The sequence below is a fragment of the Anabrus simplex genome, chromosome 6 (genome assembly GCF_040414725.1).
Source record: "Anabrus simplex isolate iqAnaSimp1 chromosome 6, ASM4041472v1, whole genome shotgun sequence".
Classification (NCBI taxonomy): Eukaryota; Metazoa; Arthropoda; class Insecta; order Orthoptera; family Tettigoniidae; genus Anabrus; species Anabrus simplex.
In genome coordinates this window covers 11,295,057-11,321,632 of record NC_090270.1, presented here as the reverse complement: position 1 = coordinate 11,321,632, position 26,576 = coordinate 11,295,057, and the positions used below count along the sequence as shown (strand labels likewise).

Sequence of the window (26,576 nt, the reverse complement as noted above, 5' to 3'; positions counted from 1 at the left end):
CCGGTAAATCCCCACGTGGGTATTATTATTATTATTATTAAAGTACAGCATGTTATTGTTCATTACTCTAGTTAAAATGCAAATTTTATCTCACTTTAAATATTAGATTGATGCTTGTCAGGTGTGTGTGCCAGTGCTGCGGCTTATGAAGCTGTTCACATCTTGATACGCCTCGAGGAATAACAGTGATAATGTAATTTCGAATCATATTTATTGCTCCAAGAGCTTCAATTTGTGTGGGGACATTTTCGTCTGGAGATTCAATTTCCTTATCAATACCTTCATATTGAACAGTAGCAGCAGCATTATCAGCAACCATGCTGTCGACATCATGGATTTCTGTTATCACTAGACCATTGTCACCCGACACAAAATCTCTTAAGTTCTCACATACAGCAGCCCAATCGTCGTCATCTGTTGTCATAGGGGCATTTCTTTCACTAGATGTTGCACCATGTCCTTCCAGATTACTAAAGGCAAATTAATCCCCTGATGAATCGAAAACATTTTATACAGAAACTGATAATCCACAGCCTGTTTCAAGTCAACTGACTGGATCTGGAATGGGATGAATCAAGCTCATGAGGCCTGTTGCACTCCAGGGAAATGACTAACAAATTACAAATTAAATACTGTAATTGTGGAGAGTGTTGCTGGAATGAAATATGACAGGCGAAACTGGAGTGCACGGAGTAAACACGTCCCACCTCCAATTTGTCCAGCACAAACCTCTCATGGAGTGACGGGATTGAACCACTGGAGTAGCGGTGAGGGGCCAACGTTCTAGAATCTGCGCCATGGCACAACGTTTAGGATCTTAAGGCTGCTTAACTAAAGCTTTGATCCCTTCTTGTGCAGCGGAGATGAAATAAATGCGTCCAGTGTTCGGCTCCACTGTCACTGCACTGCAGATATCGTAGAATATGCTTTCGATAGAAAAGCTTGAGCCCCCGGTCGATTGTTTGGAGTTTTCTGGTTGTGTTGGAGTTTCGAGTTTTTCACTTATTGAAAGAGATTCACGCTTTACCATTTTGCTCTATTCACAACTGCACTGACGAGAATTCAGAAAATGACCAATAAGACAAGACAAAAATGAGCTGTATTGACAAGTAGACTTGAGTGTTCAATCCGTTTGCAGGATAGGCAAGTACCGTTAGGTAAAATTTTTACACTGTTGGTTTCTCTACTTAGGGTGTGGAATTCCTTTCAGCTACAGGGAGACCAACAAGTGTTTCACCACGCCATTTAAGATCATCTGAACAGAGCTTTTTTACAATTTATAGGGAATTTACATGGAATAGAAGCGTTATAGTAGTGTATATGAGCTATCAAGGACCTTACAAAAAGTGTAATAAACGAGATAGCATTATAAGCGAGGGCGTAATAATGACATTTTATTGTATTTAGGATGTGTGTTCTCTTAGGATGGTAGTATAGTGAGATTGAATCAAGGTTCAGCAAAGCTAATGCAGTGAGCTTGCAGTTGCGATCAAGTGTACTCTGTAAGAAGGAAACTATCTTTACATCGGTCTGTTTGTTTTATGGGAGTGAAAGCTGGGTGGACTCTGGAAAAGTTAGTAGTAACAGACATGAAAGCAGTGAGAATGATTGCTGGTACAAATAGGTGCGAAGAATGGCAGGTGGGTACTTGAAATGAGGAGATAAAAGCTAAGTCAGGAATGAACTTGGTGGATGAAGCTGTAGGCATAAACCAGCTTTGGTGGTGGGGTCGTGTGAGGCGAATAATGGACACTCTAACACATGTATAGGGAGTGTTAGACACTGTTACTAACAACTTAAAAGAAAAGAGGTATAGAACTAAATGAGGCCACAGAACTGGTTACAAATCGAGGATTGTAGTGGCAGTTGGTAAATTGACAGAGGCTTGCAGGCTGAACGCCAAAAAGCATAACGGTTTATGATGAATATATATGTATGTCATCATCCTTTTCCTGTCTGTTCCATGACATCTTCCCTTGTGAGACCTCTCCAGTGTTTCTCTGGCCTTCCCTCTCGCTCTTCATAGCACTCAAGTCTACGCTAGTAATAGGGAGCTATTTACTTCATTTTGATTTTGTCCTTTCCAGTAGTTTGATTCATACTTCTAATGAATCTCATTTCTTTTATAGTCATTGTTTAGTTAAGTAGGGAGTAGGTGTGCTACAGGGTTGTTTGACCTTTTTGTGGTACAAAGGTCGATAAAATATAAACAGGATTTTTGTTCCTGAACATCAGCAGTTGGTATGACTGACCCCGCGCTTCTGCTATGCTTAGGAGTGGGGAGAGCGTGCTGTTAGATACTTCGTGCCATTTCGTCAGTAACACTCCCGATGTCGGAGCAACAGGTGCACCCCTACACTGTGCAACACTTAATTATAAAATTTCTTGCTCGTGAAGGAGTTACAGAGGCGGAAATTTGCCAGAGATTGACTGTACAGTTCAGTGATCAAACATCGTCAAGGACGCGTGTGTTTGCCTGGCATAAAAAGTTCAAGGGAAGATGAGAACGCATGGAAAATCAGCAACACAATCGCCGTCCTTGGAGCAGACGAAAACATTTGAGTGGTTAAAGACATTATTAGCGACGATCGACGTGCATGGGCTATGCACGATGAGTGCTGCTTACTACTGTGAGCTGTTGAACAACGCAAGGGTTGCATATCGCTGCAAAAGAAGATGCCAAGCGATTCGACAGGTCATCCTCTTCCATGACAATGCTCGGCCCCATACTGCAGCTCTGTCTCCAAGCTGCACCACACTCGATCATCCTCCTTACAGCCTGGACTTATCGCCCTGCGATCTCCATTTGTTCGGACCGCTTAAAGAAGCTCTAGGACGGAAACGATTTGAAGATGACGAGAGTGTGGAAGACTTCGTGCGCAACTGGCCGGTGACACGACCCTGTTCTTTTTATGATGAGGGCATCAAAAAGCTGCCCATATGCTGGGACAAATGCATTTCTAAAGCAGGAAATTTTGTGCAAAAATAAATTGTAATTGCCTTGTGTTTTTCAATAAATGAATTTAAATAAAAAATAAAATCCCGTTTATATTTGACCCCTCCTCGTAATTTGAAGTCTCAGAAAAGGAATGGAGACAATCCACCAGAAAGTTGACGGAAAGCAATAGTTATCCCTCTTCATAAAAAGAAGTGACATAAAAAACCACGAAAATTACAAAGGAATTAGCATTGTTAACTCAGGTTATAAAATATATGCAAATATCATTAAAGATAAGTTGCAACAACATTGTGAAGATAAATTGGGGAATGAACAACAAGGTTGTTAGTTACATGTAAACAACAAGGTTTCCGTAAAGGGCACTCCTGCACTGATAAATATTTTACTATGAAGATATTAATAGAAAAACTAAGAGAATTCAATTTGGAAACGCATTATATTTGTGGACTTTTGACCGAGCAAACGGAAACAAATTGCTTGAAATTCTAAAACAAGGCAATGTGTCTCAACAGATTATTAACAATATCTACAACATCTACAAATGCAATCTTATTTCTGTAAAATAGAACAAGAACCAGACCAAGTGGAAATCAATAAATGGTGGTTTAAGAGAAGGCTGTGGACTCTCCCCTCTACTTTTTATAATATGTATGAATGCAATAATGGAAACTTGGAAACAACGACGCCATGGATCAATATCAATAAATAGACGCCGCGAACACCTAGATGCCATATTATATGCCGATGTTGCAGTGCTGGCTACAATGGAAGATGAGCTACAAAGATCAGTTTTCAATCTAAAAAAATGTTTCCTCAGATTTTAATATGATTATTTCAACAGAAAAGACAAAAATAATGGCCTTCAAGGGAAGAGAACGGATTCCTAGTAAAATATGTTTAGATAATACAACATTGGAAAGAGTAAATGTGTTCAATTATCTCAGGTACAGCTTACCATACCAATCAGATTTAGATATACCAGCAAAAATATTAATAAATTCACAAAAACTACAGGAATAATAAACGACGTCATGAAACCATCACTAATTCAGAAACATACTCGATTGCGCCTTTATAATACCCCCAGCTAAACCAACACTTTGCTATGGACGTTAAGATCTCAAGACTTACAGCACGAGAAATGATATTTATGTGCCGTACAGCAGGGTATACAGAATGGGACCATAAAAGGAATGAAGGGGTGCTAAAAGAACTGAAAGTACAACCGGTAACTGACTACATCTACAGTTGTCAGGAAAGCTGGAAACATCATATACAAAGGATGGTACCTGGTAGATTGCCAAAAGAGATTCTTCGATACCAACCCAGAGGAAAAAGATCTGTAGGACGTCCAATGAAGAGATGGAGGGAAAATGCAAGACCGTAGCGGGATACATGGCCCAATGCTTGGAAGGAAGATGATGATGAATAGGCTCTTGACTTGATTGTAAACATTTGGTTTTTTTCTGTGTCCTGCTCGGTATTTTCTGCTTGACAGTGTTTTCTTCCGAAATTATGCTTCTGAGGTACTTGAAGTGACAAACTGATTCTAATTTGGTTCCTTCCAAAAAGAGGTTTGAGTTTATTCTTTTCCTGTCGATAGTGATTCCTACAGTCTTTGTTTTACTTATCTTCAGCTCAAAGTTATTGAACATATTGTTCTCCCTATAACAGGTCATTGTCAGCATTTGGTCTGCTTTCCATTTTCTTGATAGACTTAATGATCTTATTGTGAACAAGCTTGGTGATAGGGCACTTCCTTGTTGGATACTTTCTTCGTCTCAAATCATTTTGACCATCCACTGCCTGTCTGAACATAGCTGTAGCAATATTCTGATATAGCATCTTGGTGAGTCACATACTTGGGCACCTTGAGGTCTTCCAGAGATTCCCAGATCTTGTGGGCCTTCTCAATGTCCAAAAATTTAATCACAAGATTTTTTCCATTTTCCCAGAACTTTTCTTTAAACATTCATAAGGCAAAAAGGAGATCCACAGTAATTTGATCTGTCTTGAATCTGTGTTGTTCTTCCTCAAGCAAAAGTTCCACTATCCTAGCTTACCATTTTGCTAAATTCAGTTTCCTAGTAAGGTTCCTCAGTCTCTCTTTCTTTCTGACTTGCACCCCCTCCTTAATTTCATGGATAAGCTAGCATATCGCCTGTAAGAATGATTGAAATCAGGTGGGTGGTTCCTTCCTTATACTAAGTTACATTGGAGCGAATATTATTATTGCCATTAATGCTTTCACGGCCCGTACTTACAGACATGATACTGTATAGGCTTTTGGGCTTATGCCGTGTCAAGAAAATAAGGTGAAATTGTTAACGTTTCGCAGAGAACTGTGCTCTGCGTCCTCAGAAGAAATCTCGACCGACCACGAGAAAGGCTTCTTAAACAATGACACATTGAATTTGGACGTTATGATTGAAGTGGAAATGGTACGTTCATTCGCCACCAATTTCAACAGACACCGGCTATCAATTAAGTAATATCTGGTTGCCAGCCATTAAGAATTTACATAGGTAGTTCCCTTCCCTGTCCCTTCAATATTGTTATTTCGTCTTGGTGTTTTCCAAATTCGTACATTCCTCGTTGCCAGATGTTTCATTCCAGGCTTGTGTCTATATCAATGTGAACCGCTTAGCCTGATTGATGGTTTAGTCAGCTTCCACTTCAAGCACTAGCGTTGTGCCACGTCCTGGGGGCCATCTGGTGGCGAATGAACGTACCACTTCCACTTCTATCATAACGTCCAAATTCAAAGTGTCTTTGTTTAAGAAGCCTTTCTCGTGGTCAGTCAAGATTTCTTCTGAGGACGCAGAGCACAGTTCTCTGCGAAACGTTAACAATTACACCTTATTTTCTTGACTCGGCATAAGCCCAAAAGTCTATACAGTATCATGAATATTATTATTTATAACACCAAGAAATATTTCTACTGTTCTGCTTGAAGTCTCATTGTTAAATTGGTGTGTTCTAGCCGCCTGGGAGTGAAGACAGGAGGATGTGCCGTGTACCATAAGCCGAATCGCGAGACTATGGTGGAGATAGGAGACTCGGTGCGTGGCAAGGACATTTACATCATTCAGACTGGGACTAAGTAAGTAACATGTTGTGAGTAGTAATGTTGATGTACAAAACTAATGATGCTAATGGGTATGAACAGTTCTGCTCAGAAATTGAACCCTTTTAGCATATCCTGCCACTTTCACACCATTCATCACAGAGACTGGCTGCTTTCTCAGACGTGCCAAGTCTCCCGATTTTCAGAGCAGTATCAGTCATTTTCGTATTTTAAGCTCTCGCGGCGTTTCCTCATTCTATTGGCTGAGGATGGCTGGTGGTTAGTAGTTCTAATAATGAAACCAGACAGCAGTGCTCCTCTCTGGTCTATAATACAGTCAAATACTCAGGTAGCTTAATAGGAAGTGGAATTTGCAAGCGAGTAACCTAACCTAGAAGTAGCACGCCATAGACCTCTAACCGGGCCAGGACCTGCATAAGTGTTTGTGTTGTATGTCTTAATATTTGCTTTGACCAAAATGTCCAAAAAGAAATATGATGCAGCGTTGAAAAGTGCTTATAGGAAAGTTTCCGTGAATCAGATCAAATCAAATCAAAATCTCTTTATTTGCAAATGAGGTGTCTACCTCGGTGGCAAATGGTACACTAAAATACATTATTGTCAAGCACTAAATATTAAATTAACAAGAGAATAAAATTTTCCTATAATACAATATTATACAATTTACGCTAACAATGTTTTCTATTAAACACACAGCTCATCCTTAATAAATTTATATTGTTTACAAAATTCTACTTATAATATCTCCTGTACTACTTACGAATATAGTCAACTGATATACAGTATGTGGAATTACTTCAAATGATACTATACAACTGGTATAAGATTAATATTTACATTGCATTTATTTACTTATTTACTTTTTTTTTTTTACCCGTTCTGGAACCTAAGTAGCATAACGACCTGCTGCGTCTTAACCAGAGCCCCTTTTGCCACCACTTTTCAGAGTTCTTGAAGGGCCTTCACAGCTACCGTAGCGGTCCCAGGGCCCTCGAAGTCCCCACTGTACTTCACCCCTACAGGCAGTCCCCTACTTTGGCTGCTCAAACTCCTTAGACCAGGGGATGGAATTAATTTATTCACACACATTTTTAAAAATTTACAATAACCTGCACTGGTCGAATGCCCTCTAACACTTCATTTATTTTCTCTGTTGCTGTTTATTGTCTTCTTGAATATCTGTACAGATTTTGGAAAAGGATCAAACACTACCCCTGATGAACTGTTCCTCTCCTTCACACCCTTCCCAATGAATGAAAATTTACCCCAATCGCTTCTGCTAAAATTCCTTCTAATCTTATATTTGTGGTCAGTCCTGCCGATATAATTATTTTCCAACTGAAGCCTCTCACGGATATCTCCCCATGCTTCTTCTCTTGTATAGGCTCTATATAAACCTATAAGTCTAGTTTTTTCCCTTCTCTTACTTAAAGTTTCCCACCCAAGTTCCTTTAACATTTCTGATACACTACTCTTTCTCCTGAAATCCCCTGTTACAAATCTTGCTGCTTTCCTCTGTACACTATCTATTTCTTTTATTAGGTATTCTTGGTGAGGATCCCAAACACTGTTTGCATATTCCAATAATGGACGAACCATACTCAAGTAACTTTTTTCTTTTAATTCTTTGTTGCATCCTTTAAGTAGCCTCATTATGACATGTAACGATCTGTATGCTTTCCCAACAATGTCATCAACATGACCCTTCCAGTGCAAATTACTTTCAAATCTCACACCTAAGTATTTGCACTTGCCATCTTTTGGGATAACTACCTCATCCAAAGTATATTAAAATTCAGTTTTAAAGCTCTTGTTTGTAAAAGTTGTAACAGTTGATTTGCCTCCATTAACCTTCATATTATTTTCTTCAACCCATTGTTGTATACTTTCAAGGTCCCTTTGTAATTCTGAACAATCCTCAATGGTATTTATTTCCCTATAAACAATTATGTCATATGCATACAATCTTATTTTTGATGTTATATTGTTCCCTAAATCATTTACGTATGTTAAGAAAAGTAACGGACCGATTATACTACCCTGTGCAATTCCCTTCCAAACTTTCTCTTCCTGAGATACATTATTTCCTACTTTGACTTTCTGAACCCTTGAATTTAGAAATGTTTTTATCCAACGTGTAACCCTTACATCCAATCCTATTCCCTCCAATTTCTTTAATAATATTCCATGTTCCACTCTATCAAAGGATTGGGAAAGATGTATGGCTATGCAGTCTAACTGACCTCCTGAATCCAATTGATCTGATATGTCCTGCTGAAATCCCACCAGTTGTGCCTCTCAAGAAAATTTCTTTCTAAATCCATACTGGCTCCTCATGAACCAATTTTTATCATCACATATCCCTCTGATGTACTTTGATATAAAACTCTCCAGTATTTTACAAACTATACTGGTCAGGATGATTGGTCTGTAATTCTCTGGTTTCCTTTTATCACCCTTTCCTTTATAAATTGGTATTATAGATTCCTTCCATTCCTTTGGTATTACACTATTATTTATGACATAGTCAAAGATAAATTTTAAATAAGGCACTATGTACCACCCCATTGTCTTTAATACCTCCCCAGTAATTTGATCACTTCCTGCTGCTTTTCCTTGCTGAAGCAGTTGGATTTCTCTGAAAATATCTTCATTTGTGAATGAGAAGCTTCTTGTTTCCCTCTGTGTCTCTCCCTCTCTATCTTCTGTTACTGTATCCAAGGAAGTCAGCTCCCAGACGAAACTATCTTTACATCAGTCTGTTTTCAGACCAACTTTGCTTTATGGGAGTGAAAGCTGGGTGGACTCAGGATATCTTATTCATAAGTTAGAAGTAACAGACATGAAAGTAGCCTGAATGATTGCTGGTACAAACAGATGGGAACAATGGCAGGAAGGTACTTGGAATGAGGAGATAAAGGCTAATTTAGGAATGAACTCGATGGATGAAGCTGTACGCATAAACCAGCTTCAGTGGTGGGGTCATGTGAGGCGAATGGAGGGGGATAGGTTACCTAGGAGAATAATGGACTCTGTTATGGAGGTAAGAGAAGTAGAGGTAGACCAAGACGACGATGGTTAGACTCGGTTTCTAGCGATTTAAAGATAAGAGGTATAGAACAAATGAGGCCACAACACTAGTTGCAAATCGAGGATTGTGGCGACGTTTAGTAAATTCTCAGAGGCTTGCAGACTGAACGCTGAATGGTATAACAGTCTAGAATGAATGAATGAATTTGGCACAATGATTTACCCCTACCAACAGATTGGACTAAAGGCATTATCATCGCAGTTCTAAAATCTGGGAAAATGAAAACGAAATGAGCTCATATCAACACATAACGCTAACTTCAATACTTGCGCCAAATTTGTGAAAAATAGACCAGCACACCTAAATTGGTATTTGGAGAATCAAAAGTACCTTGTTGATGAACAAGCAGGATTCTGAACAGACATATCAACCTCCAATGCAGTAACAAAATTTGTCCAAGACTTGAAACAAGGCTTCAGCGACTGGAAGAGTACATTAGCACTCTTCATGTAGATCAAAACTCATCAGCAGGTTAAACTATGGAATAAGAAGGAACATACTGAATTGGTTTGAAAGATTCCTAAACCAGAGATGGATAAAAACAAGATGGGAAGACACGCAATATTACAAACAATCTAAAATAGGTTTACCACATCTAACACCACACTTTTCAACATTTATATCAATTACCTACAAAACAGGTTAAAAAAAGTCAGTGGTGTTAAGGTCAGCATGTTCGCTGATGACGTCGTTATCCGGACGTCAGCTAGTAACAAAAGCAACGAACAGAAAGAAAGAGTAGAACAAACCATGAATGCAGCCTTGGAGGAACTTATCTCGGGGATGACTGACAACAATATAATTGTCAGCAAAACAAGTTCTTCACACTTAAACATGAAAATACTTAGTTCAAACTCAGATTGGAAGACGACCATCTAGAAAAGAGCAACAACACAAAATATCTAGCTGTGACACTTCAATTGGAAAAACCAATTAAGGAGAATATCTGAAAAGGCAAATAAACGGATTAACCTGATGAAGAGACTAGTAGGCACTAAATGGGGATGTACGCAAGTGAAGTAATAGTCACAGGACAACTGGAAAGAATACAATCAAATTCCTTAAGATTAATATCAGGAGCAGTTAAAACAACACCAATCACAGCACTACACCTATGTACAAATAATACAGCAATTCAAAGAGAAATACAAAAATAAGCTGCATTAAATTTAGTTGAAATAGAAGCATCACAAAAAGCAAACTGGATGCGCAGAATAAGACACAATTAACACGAACAACCCAATAAACACCTATAACCCGCTAGTAGAAATATTTTAAAGGCATTAAGTATACCATCTGAAATTGAAACCACCCCTGAACCAATAAGCCCATTGGACTACAGCTCAATACAAACCAACCTATCTCTCCCAGATAATCTCAAAAACAGAGATGGTTTCCCAGTAATGCTGAGAAGCTCAGCACTTAGTATGCTAAGATCAGTGGGTAGGAGTCTTCACAGATGGCTCACAAATAGATGACAGAGGAACAGGCGCTGGAGTTTTCTGCTGATTATTCTCACAATCATATCATAATAACTTTGATGGAGAAATAGAAGCGATCTATCTTGCCCTACAAAATCTGATTTATAGAGTCTGTTCATTTGTAAAAGCAGTTCTACTCACAGATTCACAAGCAGTATCCTCAAATACCAAAGCCCATTCATCAAGAATTCATGACATTAAACGTATTCTAAAAAAAAAATTTAAAACTTTAAAGAGAAACATTACTTTACAACGGATTCTCTCACGGGACACTATTACCTACATGAGAACCAAACCTCTCATGGCTAACTCAATCAAGAAGATAACCACAAATAAAAGCCTTGAAAAATGGAAGAAAGAAACTACCTTACTACAATGAAGAAATGGAAAAAAATAAATGACCTATGGGACAAAAATAAAAGCAATCTGAGGAAAGAAGCAGTGGCAATCTTCAGATTGGAAACAGGACATGACCGCTCAGCTGGACGTCTAGCTAGAATCAAAATATACCCGACGGAAAAGTGTACCGTCTGCAAAATTACTGGATCAGTGCGCTACCCAACAAAAACAAGGTAATTTACCAGTCCTATACTGGACAAGATGAAGCAAAAGACTTCCTTAGTATATCTGTACTGTTGTCTAGAGATATCAATTTTGTATTGGAGTTACTTCCCAATAAAGCCACAGGTTACAATAACATTCTTTACTTTTTATTCCCATATATGAAACTAATGGTGCTTAATTGTTCTCATAAAGGAAGATTACAAGAAGACATATCCATCCAATAGCAATATGGCTGCAATAATCGGATTGAGAAAGATTGTTTGTCAAAACAAAGCAAGGTCATTTAGCACATCCACTCAGCTGTTTTTGATACTTATGATCTCAGTGACATCTATCAGCTGATATAGTTGAGATTTAGGGAAAATCGCAAAGAGTTAGGAAGTATTTCTCACCACAACCAGCATATCTTCACCCGACGGGTTCCTGTTGAGATTTGTAGAGACATGATGAACCTGGGTGACAATTCATTCCAGGCTTGTAGGCTCTTGCCCAGGTCTCATCAATGACAACAATGCGTCTCCTTCATTACGATATCTGTGCAGGTGGATGTACTGGTGCCATTTCTGTTTGTCGGTGAGTTGATGTGGAACCCAACGGGACGCAATTTTCCACGTCTCGTATATGCCACACCCTTTGATGACAGAGACCAACTTCTATGGATAAAACCTTGACAGTTCCATCGAAGGTCTAAGGAAACGAGACCACTCATGATGTTAATCTGATCTTGAGGAATGGACGGCCGACTTGTGTGTGCAAATCCACACTCGCAGTCCGACTCGCACTAAAAGCCTTGACCGCCGTGCAACCGTCCTATACGGTAATGCATTCTTGCCACAGGCTTCACGTAATCCTCTATAACATTCTGATGCATTTTTGCCACAGGCAACCACGAATGCTGATCACCTCTTGGAAACATGCTTTAGAGTGTTGAATCGACACTCTTCATTTCATTACAGACCATTATTCTCGTCCTTTCAGTGCCACACATCAACAATACTCCCAACTGGGTGGCCATCAAATGCACACTACACACCTGCCCAATCTCCTGCGAGTGTCTAGATTATTTTTTTTGCTATTTATTCGGGGCGTCGACTTACTTTGCACCATACGTTGTGAACCTGCGTGTATTTGGAAATAGCGGAAGTGTAAAGTGTTGATGTGAGGAAAGGAACATTAAGGACGACATAAATACCCAGTCCCCAGCCCAGGGATATTAAACATTTACAATTGAAAACCCCTGACCCCGCTGGGTTGCCCCCTACACTGCGGGGCTGGAATACTTTGTCACTACTTCATGTTACAGTCACATCTCCTATCAGAGTTGAAGCTTGATAAATTTCCTGAAGATCATTGCAACATAAGGAAAGGAGTTTCAAATACCTGAAACACTTTTCTCTTCAGTCTTTATCTTTAGGCATTGTCTGTGAGTATAGCATGCTGTTTATACGGAAGACTTAATTCCTTAAGTCAAATTCCTATTACATAGCATCAAGGGTTATTTTCGAAACTGACAGTGCTGTTGACGTAATTCAGGATCAGGCTAACAGATGGCAGTAAAAATTACTCAAGGTATGATTTCCTGCAGAGTATTTGATATGCACATTTTAAAAATACCCTGGGAAAGATTATTTCACAGCAGCTTATGTTGGTAATTATAAAATTCACTTGTAATTGAGAAGCCCAAATTATGGTATATTGCAATCTTGTCGTAAGTATGTTGCATATTGTTAAAATACTGAGATATGCATGTATATTCGCAGTGAAAGTAAATTTATTTTCATTGGAGTGCTAAAAAACTCTAAAAGAATAAGTAATGGTGAGATGCAAATGTGAAAAATCCTGGAAATAGTGGAAATAGTGATGAAAGACCTGTAAAACTATTTTTTTTTTTTTTTTTTTTTTTTTGCTTCCATCTTCCAGAGATGTGAATAACAACATCATGGAGTTGCTGATTATGGCTTATGCCTGCAAGACATCCTCTGCCAAGAGCATCGTGGGAGTGATCCCGTACTTGCCGTACAGTAAACAGTGTAAGTTTATACTTTCACATTAATGATAGTACATGAAGAGTACACATAGCCCCTTGTTGTTGTAGATTCTTGCCATTATCATTGTTGTGAACTTTGAAATGTCCTTGTATTGTTTTAATTGTGCACTGTGGTCCTTCAATTGAGATACATCGGTTGCTTTGGGAAGCAGTGTGCTTCAGTGCTCATTTTAATTGTAGTGAAATGTGCCTGACAGCTTGTGTCCAGGAATTGTAATATTCCCTGGATGAATTGGAGGTTCTCGATTGAGCATGGAAGCTAACAAACCAGCCAGAGGTCACTGCTAAAGTAACAACGTGCTGTGGTGCAGGTTGAAAGCCAATGCTTTCATAGTACGGTATAACCCCGATTTTGCGTAAACTCACATTTAATGGAAGAAATTTCCAATCGCGAAAATTATTCCATTAGAACAATGCAATTTTATATTCGAATTACTGTAATTCATAATAGGGGCAAAACACTAATTTAGCGTTAAGGAAATGTTAAGAATTTCAAATATTGATTTCTATTTGTTTTGCTTATGGGACATTAAGAACCCATGAAAAGGATGATTCAAGACAGAAGAGGAATTTAGAGCGCAGGCACTCGGCGATGCATTACAGTAGAAGAGAACCCCCATTTAAAATTGCATTGATATTATAACCTGTGCAGTATCCTTCGGTTACAGTGAGAACCCTTTTACTGATTCATTCGTTACTATGGGCAAATTTGGGCATGTTAGTTATTATAGACTCCTGTGAATATATATAGAATGCGGTCGACCATCTTCCTGAGCTCTCCTCACAACAAACAGGATAATAAGTGTAATGACAGCAGACTGAAGTAAATGATTGCTTAATTTTAAATACTATGGATTTTTCTCAAGATACAGTGGTGTGCAGAGAAATTTCAGAAAGGCTGTTCCACATGTAAATGTTGTTATTCTACAAGGAGCACATGCGCGGTTAGAAGATGAAAATGTTTGTCACAAGCCTCTGGAGTGATGCAGCTGCTACTTGAACATACGCAAAAATGTTTAAACAAACCGATTGCTGTTTCATAATGATTTATTTTGTTTTTGTGAAAGTTGGTATCTTTCCCGACTTTTATGGAAAATCATGTATAACGTGGTAAGAACAACCTTAAACCGAAGCGCTTTTGCATTCACCATCAAAAATCTGTCTAAAGGAAGGGTTAACCATGGGCTCACCATTATCAGGAATAATAGCGAACAAAATTCTGGATAACATCAAAAAGAATTTCTTAATTCTTCTCTTCTCTTCTCTTCTCTTCTCTTCTCTTCTCTTCTCTTCTCTTCTCTTCTCTTCTCTTCTCTTCTCTTCTCTTCTCTTCTCTTCTCTTCTCTTCTCTTCTCTTCTCTTCCAATAGCCTGCTTCCTTTTGTTTTTCACAGATTTTATTCTCTATCTTATGGTGACAGAATCTAATTGATATGCCTAGCAAATCATCACAAGTAAGAAATAATGTTCCTGCATCTCTAAAGAATTGGGTCAGGATCACACTGTCTGAAATGAAAGGATTTATTGCATGTCTTCTTAACATGGGTATCAACAGAAAACCTCTTACTGGTCTACATTGCCGTCTCAGTTCAACCCATGGTTCCCTAAAATGTTTACTAAACATAGGTTCTTCCACTTGCTGCAGTTCTTTCATCTTGTAAGCAATGAGGGCCAGGAGAAACAGGACAAAGTATCAACCATTAGTGGATCATGCCAACAGGCACCACTATACACCACATCAGGAGATTAGCATTGATGAGTCTCTTGTAAGAATTAAAAATAAAACCAGTCGTCTCCAATACCTTCCCAACAAACACCACCACCGCTGGGGATCAAATCTTGGATGTTATGTGATTCTGCTTCGAATTACTGCCTGGGTTTTCTTACCTACAGGGGTGCCAGATGTCAAGGAGACAGAAACAATATTATAAAATATGGTTTGGGATACATTGTTGTGAAAAGGTTCCTAGTGATGGGTGGTTACCTCAACAAGGGTTACCACCGGGCTGTGCGGTTAGGAGCGTGGAGCTGTAAGCTTGCATCCGGAAGATATTGGGTTCGAACCCCACTGACAGCAGCCCAGAAGATGGTTTTCTGTGGTTTTCTATTTTCACACCAGGCAAATACTTGGGCTGTACCTTAATTAAGGCCATGGCCAGTTCCTTCCCATTCCTAGGGCTCTCCTGTCCCATCGTCGCCATAAGATCTAACTGTGCCGGTATGCACTAGCCATGCATCTTGGTGGGTGTGCTATTTACCAAGTGATTAGCGCAACAGCACACTGGGAAGAAATGCTGGCAACCAGGAATGAGTTAGCTGGAAAATTTATAATGTCCAATAACGGACCATTTATATTGGTATTATAAATTTACTCATTCGGGACAAATATTTCAGATTCACTATGGGAATCAACATCTATATCATACTGTTAGGTACACTTAAAAATGTAGGTATTACTTCCAAATATAGGCCTATATAATTACTGTGTACAATGTACAGACACAACTATATATATTAATTCAAAATTTATATAATTACTGTGTGGAATGTAATGACTCAACGGTATAGGTGTCTGGCACAGTTGCAAAATTATTTTGTACTTTTCCATTTTCCATAAGACAATTTTATAAGCTGCATGAAAATTTGTGTTTAGCGACATGATTTGTTCACCATTTGATTTCCACAGAATTCGTGGTTTTATCCACGATAACAACCTATTTATGATCCATCTAAAAAATGTACAACGCAGAGGATTTTGTCCTAACCTAACAGTTACTACTTGCAGTCTTCTTGTAAGAATTTTAGGTTATGAAATATCACAAATTAAACGTAATAATACAGCTAAAATGGGCTACTTTTACATTATTACAGAAAATGTCCTGTGTTTGTTTAAACCTAATTCTTAAGTGTCAAGTGTGAATATATTACTATTTTGCGGTATATTATAGGTATATATTTGAAACTTCATTGAAATATAATTTCAATGAGCTTATTTCATTGTTTACTTGATCACGTCAGTCATTTTCCTCTGGACTCACGAATAAGTAAAGTGAATGAAAATAACAGAAAAAGTAACTAGAAACTATTGAATATATTGCTTCTTAAAGCCGAAAACAACTTAAAGAAACCGAAGGAAAACAATCGAATGAATATTCGATAGTTTTCTTGTAGAATCTAATAGTATTTGATTGTTTAAGTATTCAATATTAAAAGCCACCTTCTTTCAGTACCGTACAGTCCGCCTCTCATCAAGGTGACTATAATATCATGTGCGAGGCTAGATAGGAGAATGACTGGGTTCTTCTGGGACTTCTTTTCTCAGAATGCACATGCTAACATTGTTTCTGTCCAACAGAAAATTTATTTTTAAAATTCTGATGCAAATATTTCCTTCTGATTTCTCCTAAGAATTCCTGTTATATATGTACCAAGAAGGTAGAGATGGTGCACAAGTGGTACAGACATGAAATAGTTGTCAACAAAGACATGGTAACACTTGTTTGTTGTTGTTGTGTGTTTTTTTTTTTAACGTCGCACCGGCACAACAACAGATCATTTATATTGGTATTAATTAACAGTAGCTACTTTGATATGTCATTGCACTATTTTCTGTAGGCCTACTTTATCACAACTCACATGACCAACTGAAAATAAAGTATAAAATCAAGTACCTTCACATTATACACAGTAATTACATATATTTGGAAGTAATATTTACTTAACTTCGATGGAGAAATAGAAGCCATTTGTCTTGACTGACACAATCTAATTTATAGAGTCAATCAATTTGGAAAAACAGTCCTACTCACAGATTCTCTACCTGCCATACAAGCAGTATCCTCAAATATCAAAACCCATTCTTCAAGGATTCATGACATTAAACACCTACTAACAAAATTAAGAACTTTAAAGAGTGACATCACTTTACAATGGATCCTCACACATGTAGGAGTAGAAGGCAACAAACTGGCACTAGTACCTACATGAGAACAGCTAACTCAATCAAGAAGATAATCACAAATAAAAACCTTGAAAATTGGAAGAAAGAAACTACCCACCTTACTGCAATGAAGAAATGGAAAAAAAATAAATGACCTGTCGGACAAAAGCCGAGGGAAAAAGCAGTGGCGAACTTCAGATTGGAAGCAGGACGTGATTGCTTATCTGCACATCTAGCTAGAATCAAAATTTACACGACAGAAAAGTGTACTATCTGCAAAATTACTGGGTCAATGATGGACTCGAAACACCTACTGCAGAACACAGGACTCAACCCAACCCAGCCCTATACTGGACAGCCAGGACAAGAGGAAACAAGAGTCTGTTCCCTAATATATCTGTACATTATTAACCCTTTGAGGGTCAAGTTTTCGAAGCACTGACATGCCCCACAATTTAAGTTTTTGCACGCTCATTAATAAACCCCATTATAAATTAATTTCATTTTATTTATTTATTATGCCTTCGTACGTGGAGAAGTTAGGGCTCTTGGCCCTCTCTTGCACTTAACCACTGTAGTGATACATCATTGGGTGCAGAGTTTGAGCACATAATAATAATAATAATAATAATAATAATAATAATAATAATAATAATAATAATAATAATAATAATAATAATAATAATAATCGTATGGCCTCAGCTACCATGTGCAGACATTTCAATTTGACGCCTTCTGGCTGTCTGCTCGTCAATTTCGACATTCCGTTTTACTCTAGGCCCACTAGATGGCAGACAGAGTAAACCGGATCTCTCTTGGGCGTCTATGGCTGAGATTTAATGAATTTTGTCGGGTAAATACCAAATCTCTTTTACATGCCGACATCATACGACATGGAGTGTCGAATGGACCTTTTTCCGCCCTTCAAAAATCCGACTACCTCTGCCGTGTTTGAACCCGTTATCTTGGGATCCGGAGGCCGACACTCTACCACGGATCCACAGAGGCAGCTAGCACATAATATTATAAAGTAAATAATAACCTACACAAATATACATTACACTTTTCTAACTCATATTCATTCGATCTTCCAGTCATACAAGTTAGTCAGCTGCATTTAGCAGGTAGTCTCGGCAAGCAGTCTTAAATTTAAGTAATGGGGTGGAACTTCTGACACTGACAGGCAGGGAATTCCAAAGTCTAGAACCCGTCACAACAAAGGAATTGTTGTACATAGACGATCGGTGAACAGGAATAGAAAGGGAGGAACCAGAGCGGGTATTACTGCTGTGAAAGGAGGACAAATACTTAAGCTGGGATGAAATGTATAGTGGTCTATCTTCAGAGAGTAGTCTGTATATCTGTATCTGTATAGGATACGTTCGTTGTTTGTCAGGTTTCAGCCATGAAATAGTGTGATAGTATGGGGTGACATGTGTATCATAACTCAGACTGTGCAGGGTGGCCCACTTAAACCTTTCACCGCAGATATATCTGGAACAACAAGAGATATTGAAAAATGACTTTCACGGGCATGAAGGCAAGGAAGGGGCTAATTAAAGTAAATACTATGAGCCAGTCTAAAACGTAGGGAAATAGTATTTTCAACATCAACCTACGTTTTTTAAATGGACAACCTGTATTATTTCGTAAGCAATCGTTAATATGAAAAATCACATAAGTAATGGCGTTTGTTTCATCGCAATAGGTCAATTTTATCCCGAGATATTGCAACGTGAAATTGACGCTTGAGATAAACGAAACGCGCAGCAGTTGCACTTCCCGAGACTCCAGCGGGAACCTCACGGTCCTCGTACTCGCGATATGATTGCCGTACTACAATGCGACAGGTGCTGTACTTAATGCTATTTGCACTGCTATCAAGAGGGATGAAAATAAGAGAATTTCGTTACAGTAGCTTTGTTGTACGAATTATGTACATTCTGAAGTAGTACAGTACAGAGTACTGTGTAGGTAAATAAAACACGCAAGACAGAAACCGTTATTTACATACCCTTTTGCTGTGGCAGGAAACCCTTCTCTTAGCTGGAAAATTTATAATGTCCAATAACGGACCATTTATATTGGTATTATAAATTTACTCATTCAGAACATCTATATCAAGTAAATTTGTAACTCGTCCGCATAAGTATGGTAGCTACAATTCTTTAAATTAGATGAAATGTCGTTTATATACAAAATAAAGAGCAATGGGCCTAAAACATTACCCTGCCTTCCTTCCTGGTTAGCCAGTGAGACGTTTGATCAAGGGTTATAATTTGTTGCGTGTGATTTTTGAGGTATGATGAAAAGAAATTAATAGTTCGTTGATAGAAGTAGTAAGATTGCACGTTGTTTAATAGAGTCTGGATGTTTATAGTGTCAAATGCGATACTGAAATCGAGGAGAGTAAGTATTGTCACCAGTCTTTGGTCCATTGCGTGTCGTATGTCATCAGTCAGTTTGAGCAGGGCAGTTGCTGTGCTGTGTCCCTTCTTGAAGCCAGATTGCAATTGGTCTAGGAGTGAATGGTTGTTTAAGTATTCCAACACCTGCTCATGAACCAGACACTCGAGTGCTTTGGAAATTGCAGGTAAGATAGAAATTAGTCTGTAGTTGGATGGTTGGGAGGGGTCGGGTTTCTTAGGAACAGGAGTAACATTGGCTAGTTTCCATAGTGAAGGAAAGGTTCCGTTTTTAAGGGAGTAGTTAAAAATGTGGTAATAATTGGTAAAACAGCACCAGTAATGTTGTGTAAGTAAGTTATAGGGATATCATCCACTCCTCTGGCTTTTGATTTGATAGAATATAATACTATTTTTTTTACTTTATTAGCAGTAACTCGGTGTAATGTAAAATGTTGTTGGTCAGGTAAAGGGTTCATAACGGAGTTGGGTACTGATTTAGGGGAATTTAGTACATTAGGTGGTGTTCTTTCTTCAGTAAAAAAAAAAAACCTCATTTAACTTATTGAGTGGTATGTCTGGCTCATGAGGTTGTTGCTGAGGTTTCCCTATGCCTAAGGAACAAAGCGTGTTCCAAGCACTGCTAGAATTCATGTTTGGAGTCAAGTTTTGGAAGTAAGTGAATTAACAGTTTCTAACGAGCTGTTTAACTCTATTTCTAAGGACCCGATAATTTTCAAAGTCACTTTGGTCACGAGTTTGTTTAAAGCGTCGGTAAAATGCATCGCGGTGGGCCATCGTGTTTTTAATTTCATTATTTAGTCTGGGACAAGGTCGGCGAGTAACTGTTATCTGTCGCTTAGGGGCGTGTTTATCGTACAGAGTGATTACAAGGGAGTTAAACTTGTCTACTTTCGCGTCTATATCGTTCAATAGCAGTATGTCATTCCAGGGTAGATTGTAAGCGTCATTTTAAGAATGGTTGTCATACATGAAACAGTCAAAAGTCACAAAATCACACAATCTTCATGATTAATCATGTTTTTTGCATGGCATTTCATAAAATGTGGTGGTGGACATAGATGGTTCTCCTTTTGGACTGATTTTGTCTTTTTTGAGGGAGGGAACTGTTATCATTGAAAAGAAACAACTGTAGAATTGTTATGAGCTGAGAAGATATAGAATTGTCGATGAATGGATCAGTACACCGGTATTCCTATACTTCTGTGGTATGTTTGTGTACATGACCCTCAGCATAATTCCTAAAAATCAACACAATCCTTTCACAATTACATCAGACTGAGAGAGGAGTTCCCAGATATTACAATACAATACAGATGCTGGTTGTAAGTCTTCTTATGATATTTTCAGGAAGGAAGTAGTCATAAAATACTCCATAATTTTATAAAAATTCAGTATCATATCATTCGTCAACATTTCAGACACTTACTCGCTATCTAGTACGACTGTGAGTGGTCAAAGCAGTTGATCCCCGAACTTCCGGTGACGATGGCAGATGGCGTATGGTTTTAAATCATTGCTCAAAAAAATAAAGAAACAAAGATATGACACTCGGAAGTTTGACATGCAATGCTGTGGCACTTCCCGTGAGACACAGTCAATATATTGTGCTGTGAACCGCATTGGGTTAATGTTATTTGTATATTACTGTTGTTTAGAGATATCAATTTTGTATTGGAATTACTTCCCAATAAAGCCATAGGTTACAACAACAACATTTACATGTTTAAAGGTAACAGCGGACACACTGAAGTACAACAATATTGCTGCACTTTTTGTACGTCTACTTTATGAGAATTTACTAGACAATCTCTAAATAAAGTATAAAATTAGGTACCTGTGCATTGTAAACAGTTATTATATATGTTTGGAAAAACATACCAAAGGAAGAACTTCCTCCTGGACATTCTGAAAAGTGGACAACATGGAAGGCTCTCAATCGATTACGCTCCAGTACCACGAGATGCAAGACCAACCTACAGAAATGGGGCCTTCCTGTGGAGACAGTTTACTGCAAGTGTGGTACTAAGCAGACTAACAAACATCTTCTACTGTGTCCATCTTCTCCAGCCACTTGTACCATTAAAGATCTAATGAGAGCAACTCCAAATGCGCTTGTCGTGGCCAATTTTTGGTCAACCAATGTTTAAAATTTTTTGTTTAATTTTTGTCTCTCTTACTTTGTACTTCTGACACGATAAATAAATAAATAAATAGTACAATGTTAACTTATTGCTCTATTTTCTGTAGGCCTACTTTATCACAATTCACACAACCAAACTAGAAAATAAAGTATATCTATGGATATTATGAAAGCACAAATATACCTAAACAGTCGTGTTTAGATACATTGAGAAATATCAAAAATCAATCAATCACTAGAGCCCTGCACGAAATTAGTATTTTGACGGATACAAACTGTATGGCATTGCGGATAATTTTGTGGATAATTTCTAAATATTGACGTTTATTGATTTTCACTTAGGTATACTCTTATTTTTGCTTGTGATTAGGCGACCCTTCATGGTGGTTTTGGAGAATGGTGATATATAAAGAGCCTTGAGACGATAATAATAATGTTATTTGCTTTACGTCCCACTAACTACTTTTACGGTCTTCGGAGACGCCGAGGTGCCGGAATTTAGTCTCGCAGGAGTTCTTTTACGTGCCAGTAAATCTACAGACACGGGGCTGTCGTATTTGAGCACCTTCAAATACCACCGGACTGAACCAGGATCGAACCTGCCAAGTTGGGGTTAGAAGGCCAGCTCCTTAACCGTCTGAGCCACTCAGCCCGGCCTTGAGCCGATAAAGCCGTAAATCTGACCTGACCCTACCTCAGTTAATGGAAGGAACAAAGGTCAATATGTCGCAAGAGAAACCTGTGACTGTAGGGGTTCTGGTGCATTATCAGTTTCAGTACCTTGGGTGTAATATATTGTAGTTAATATTCGCGGATGAAGGAAGTGCGGATGCGGATTATCAGTCACCAGTGACTTGAATTTAGGGTTTTATTTCACGGGCCAGATTTCCAGTTAGTTGTTGGCCTCATCTTTCTTAAATGATTTTAAATTATTTGGAAATTTATTGAACATCTCCCCTGGTAAATGATTCCAATCCCTAATTAAATTAGAAAATGCCTTTGACTGATTAAGCAACATGTATGAAAGTACAAACATTGCAACAGTATCAGTAAAGCAAAATTTATGTACTGGTAAATGTGAAAGAACAAATACTGCAGCAATACCAATAAACCAAAAGATTTGTAAGTATTGCAAAAGCACCAGAAGGCATGCGTAGTAATTTACTGTGTACATTTTTAAACAGTTTGCCCAATTATGGTCATTCATATTCTAAAACAATTGCACCAAAATGTACACAATCATGTACACATCAATGAATTAATAAAAATGAAAAGGGATCATCACTGGATAGCAGCCCTTGAAAAGAAAAAAGAATAATAATTACTGCTATACATTATGACAAACATATTAATATTAAAAATATAACATAAATTTTACTAATGTTTAGTCTTCAGATTAATTGACAGGCTGAATCTTTTTGGTTTCCGGTATAAAGGACAGTTGCCTACCTCTTGAGAATGTCTCTCTTTGTCACATTTACAAATTCATATTTAGAAATATTAACATATCCAGATTCTTCCCTTTTAGCCTGTTCCTCCTCTCGCTCATGATCTGGCCTGCTTTTGAAAGTACCCTTTCATATGGGACAGAAGTTGCAGGAATACACAAATACTTCTCAGGAACATCGGGACTTCGTCCTGGGAGAACTAGGTTCTCCAGAATGTTCTCTTCGATTTCCTGATAACATTTTTCAAAAATGTTCAAATCCCAAACAAGAATTTAATTTTTACGTATAATACACAATAAGTTTTCCCAATATTCGTTTCACAGTCCACGCCCACCAGACTCCCTCCACACGCTCGGCCCACGTACACCGTCTCGATCCACCCCTACTTCCCCTTCCTAGCAACGTCGGATCAAGCACACCTGCTCAGAGCTTTCTCATTGTTCATAGTGCGTGGCTAGCAATAACATTGTCTCACGGCAGTTTGAGGTGAGTCCTACAGACAATTACTTTATCATTATGCCGAATAGAGCCACAACACACTCAACATTGGATCGTTAACCGCGTTTTCATATATTTACAGGTTCCGCATTGAACTAAGAGACATTGGTTTCATAAACACCATAAGAAGCCACTTTAATGTTTCCACCTCATAGGCCTAGGACATAGAAGATTTTATCCAGAAAATTCCATAAGGCAAACCTTCACGTTTTTCAGGATGGTTCTGCAGTATACACACTGCAGTGGAAAGGAACATAACATTTTATCAATCGCACAACAAATTTAAGAACTCTACAACTGCTTGTCCATAAGGATATCATTTAACTAATGAATTTTTATTATACGACTGACTTGCAAGTCCTTTACTTGTCATAATAGTTTTTATGAGTCAAGGCTTTAATTATAGATTTACAGTAATGGGTTTTTGTACCAAACATTTTAAGATAGGTTATGAATGTTATATATATGGATGCCTATTTTCCGATAACAGCTGAAGATGACGCAAGTACGCGTTGAAACTAGTCATGTGATATTTAATATGTTGTAATTGAATAACAGCATTAAAATTATATTGAATGGGTGGAAATATCAAGTTCATTTATTGTAATTCTTGCTTCAGTATGGAAAAAATGAAATTTCTTACGTTAATCTCCAGAATGTGATCGGGCAAAGGGACGTCAAGACCTCTCACTCTTGTTTATGTTTCTTCTTCTCAAAAAAAAAAAAAAACATCATAAAAAGTCCCTTGTTATGCTTAAAAACTGAACTGACTGAACCACTCATCGTGGATAATGATGACTGTACTGATGAGGACGGCAGAAACTGGCAGGTAGTGCGCTTCGTCTCTATGGCCTCCATAGTCTGTCTACAGAAATCTGTTTCAGACCTTGACATGACACAACTATGAGAGGATATCGTCTTTATTGGAAAGACAAGGTAGCTGTCAATGGCGGGCGACATCTCCAGCAACGAAGTACCGCTCCTTACTTGGCTGGATGCAGTTGCAGTTCACACTCTGTTGCCAGTAATGTGTACATTCCACCAGACTGCGATCTCCAAAATTTGATCGCTCAACTACCTCCTCCTCCTCCTCCTCCTCCTCCTCCTCCTCCCTCGCGGGCAGACCCATAACACCCTCTGGAATTCTCAGTCTTTCTGTGTTAGGATTCTTGAGCGATTGATCAAGCAGTTCAGTCTTTGCAACATCGGGGAACTGACACATTTCAGCAACGTTCATGGCATAATCTCACACCTGGATGTCACCTTGTGCTACAGTGGCAAGTACATGATAACCTCTGTGACACTTCTCATGCTCTTGAATCAAAGACAATTCGAAGTACTTCAGCGGGCAAAATGGCCAGAATTTTCCAAATGCGCAATGATGATATGCTGGAGTCTGTTGACAATTGCATTTGTTCCATTACAACTGGAATTCTGGACACTGCAGAGAAAACTGTTCCTTCCTCCCCTGGTATCCCTCGCCGGAAACAGTTCCCATGGTGCACTGACAAAATTACAGCAGCTGTGTTTAATCGTCGATGGACTTTAAAGCATTATCGTTGGAATCCTACAATGACTAGTCATATTACATTTAAGCGTCTGCATGCTAAGGCCCCTTTTTTTAAATTATTTTTTAAATTTGAGAAATTAAGAATGTTGTACCTGAGAAAAGTCTCCCATGACTGCATGTACTCAGTCATCACAAGTGTGGAGTGCATGACGTGCACTCCCTCCCCAGAAGTGCAGTTACCATTCCTTCATTCATAGCAGACCACACGCACGAAGTACGAAGCAGAGGCACACTATAGAGCTTCATATTTCTGTAATGTTCTTGTTATTTTTTGCTTTGTAAAGTTCCTGTAATGGGCCTTTCAAGGATGGGAATTGTAGATTGCACTCGCGCTGTACAGTGACACAGCTCCTGGACTGGACAAAATCTACAATCAGATGCTTAAACATTTGAGTGACCGATGTCTCAATGAGTGTTTCCATCTCAATGGCATGAGGGAATTGTGATACCAATTCCCAAGCCAAATAAAGGTCCAAAACTTCTGGATAGTTACAGGCCAATATGTCTTACAAATGGCCTTTGTAAGCTATTTGAAAAGATGTGACCGGGCGAGTTGGCCGTGCGGTTAGAGGCGCGCGACTGTGAGCTTGCATCCGGGAGATAGTGGGTTCGAATCCCACTGTCGGCAGCCCTGAAGATGGTTTTCCGTGGTTTCCCATTTTCACACCAGGCAAATGCTGGGGCTGTACCTTAATTAAGGCCACAGCCGCATCCTTCCAACTCCTAGGCCTTTCCTATCCCATCGTCGCCATAAGACGTATCTGCGTCGGTGCGACGTAAAGCCAATAGCAAAAAAAAAAAAAAATTTTAAAATGGCGAACTGGCAACTTTAGTGGGCCATTGGAAATGAAGGTCTCTTGACTAACTACCAGCGTGGTTTATGCTCTCATCGGTCTGCCACCGATCATCTGGTCAGACTGGAGAGCCATTTTCCGGAAGGAACACGTATTTGCTGTGGTTTTTTTTACCTTGAAAAAGCTTGACACTACTTGGTGATATGGGATTGGCTCCACGCTACACCAGTGGGGATTTCAGAAAAATGTGCCTATGTTTATTGAGAACTTCATGTCTTTCGAGTGTGAATAAGGAATGCTTTTCCTCAATAGTACATTCAAGAAAATGGAGTACCACAGAGAACTGTACTCAGTGTCTCGCTGTTTGGAATCGCCTTCAACGACATAGTTGCCGTTGCTGGGTCTACATTACATGTTAATGCATCGAAATATGGTAGATTCTTGGCAGTGGGTTCTCATATGGTTCTTAATTACGTCTTAACAATCTTGAGTCATAAAATAACATAAATATGAATACGATGTGAATCA

General features: G+C 38.6%; 1 protein-coding gene across 1 annotated transcript in view; it reads left to right on the top strand.

Annotated features, from left to right (window-relative positions):
• LOC136875400 (phosphoribosyl pyrophosphate synthase-associated protein 2) overlaps window positions 1–26,576 on the top strand; it is a 201,091-nt gene that overhangs the window by 41,798 nt on the left and 132,717 nt on the right. The window contains exons 3-4 of the mRNA XM_067148950.2: window positions 5,943–6,062; window positions 13,104–13,213. Of these exons, the coding sequence (XP_067005051.1) occupies window positions 5,943–6,062; window positions 13,104–13,213 (230 nt within the window). The remainder of the gene's footprint in view (window positions 1–5,942; window positions 6,063–13,103; window positions 13,214–26,576) is intronic.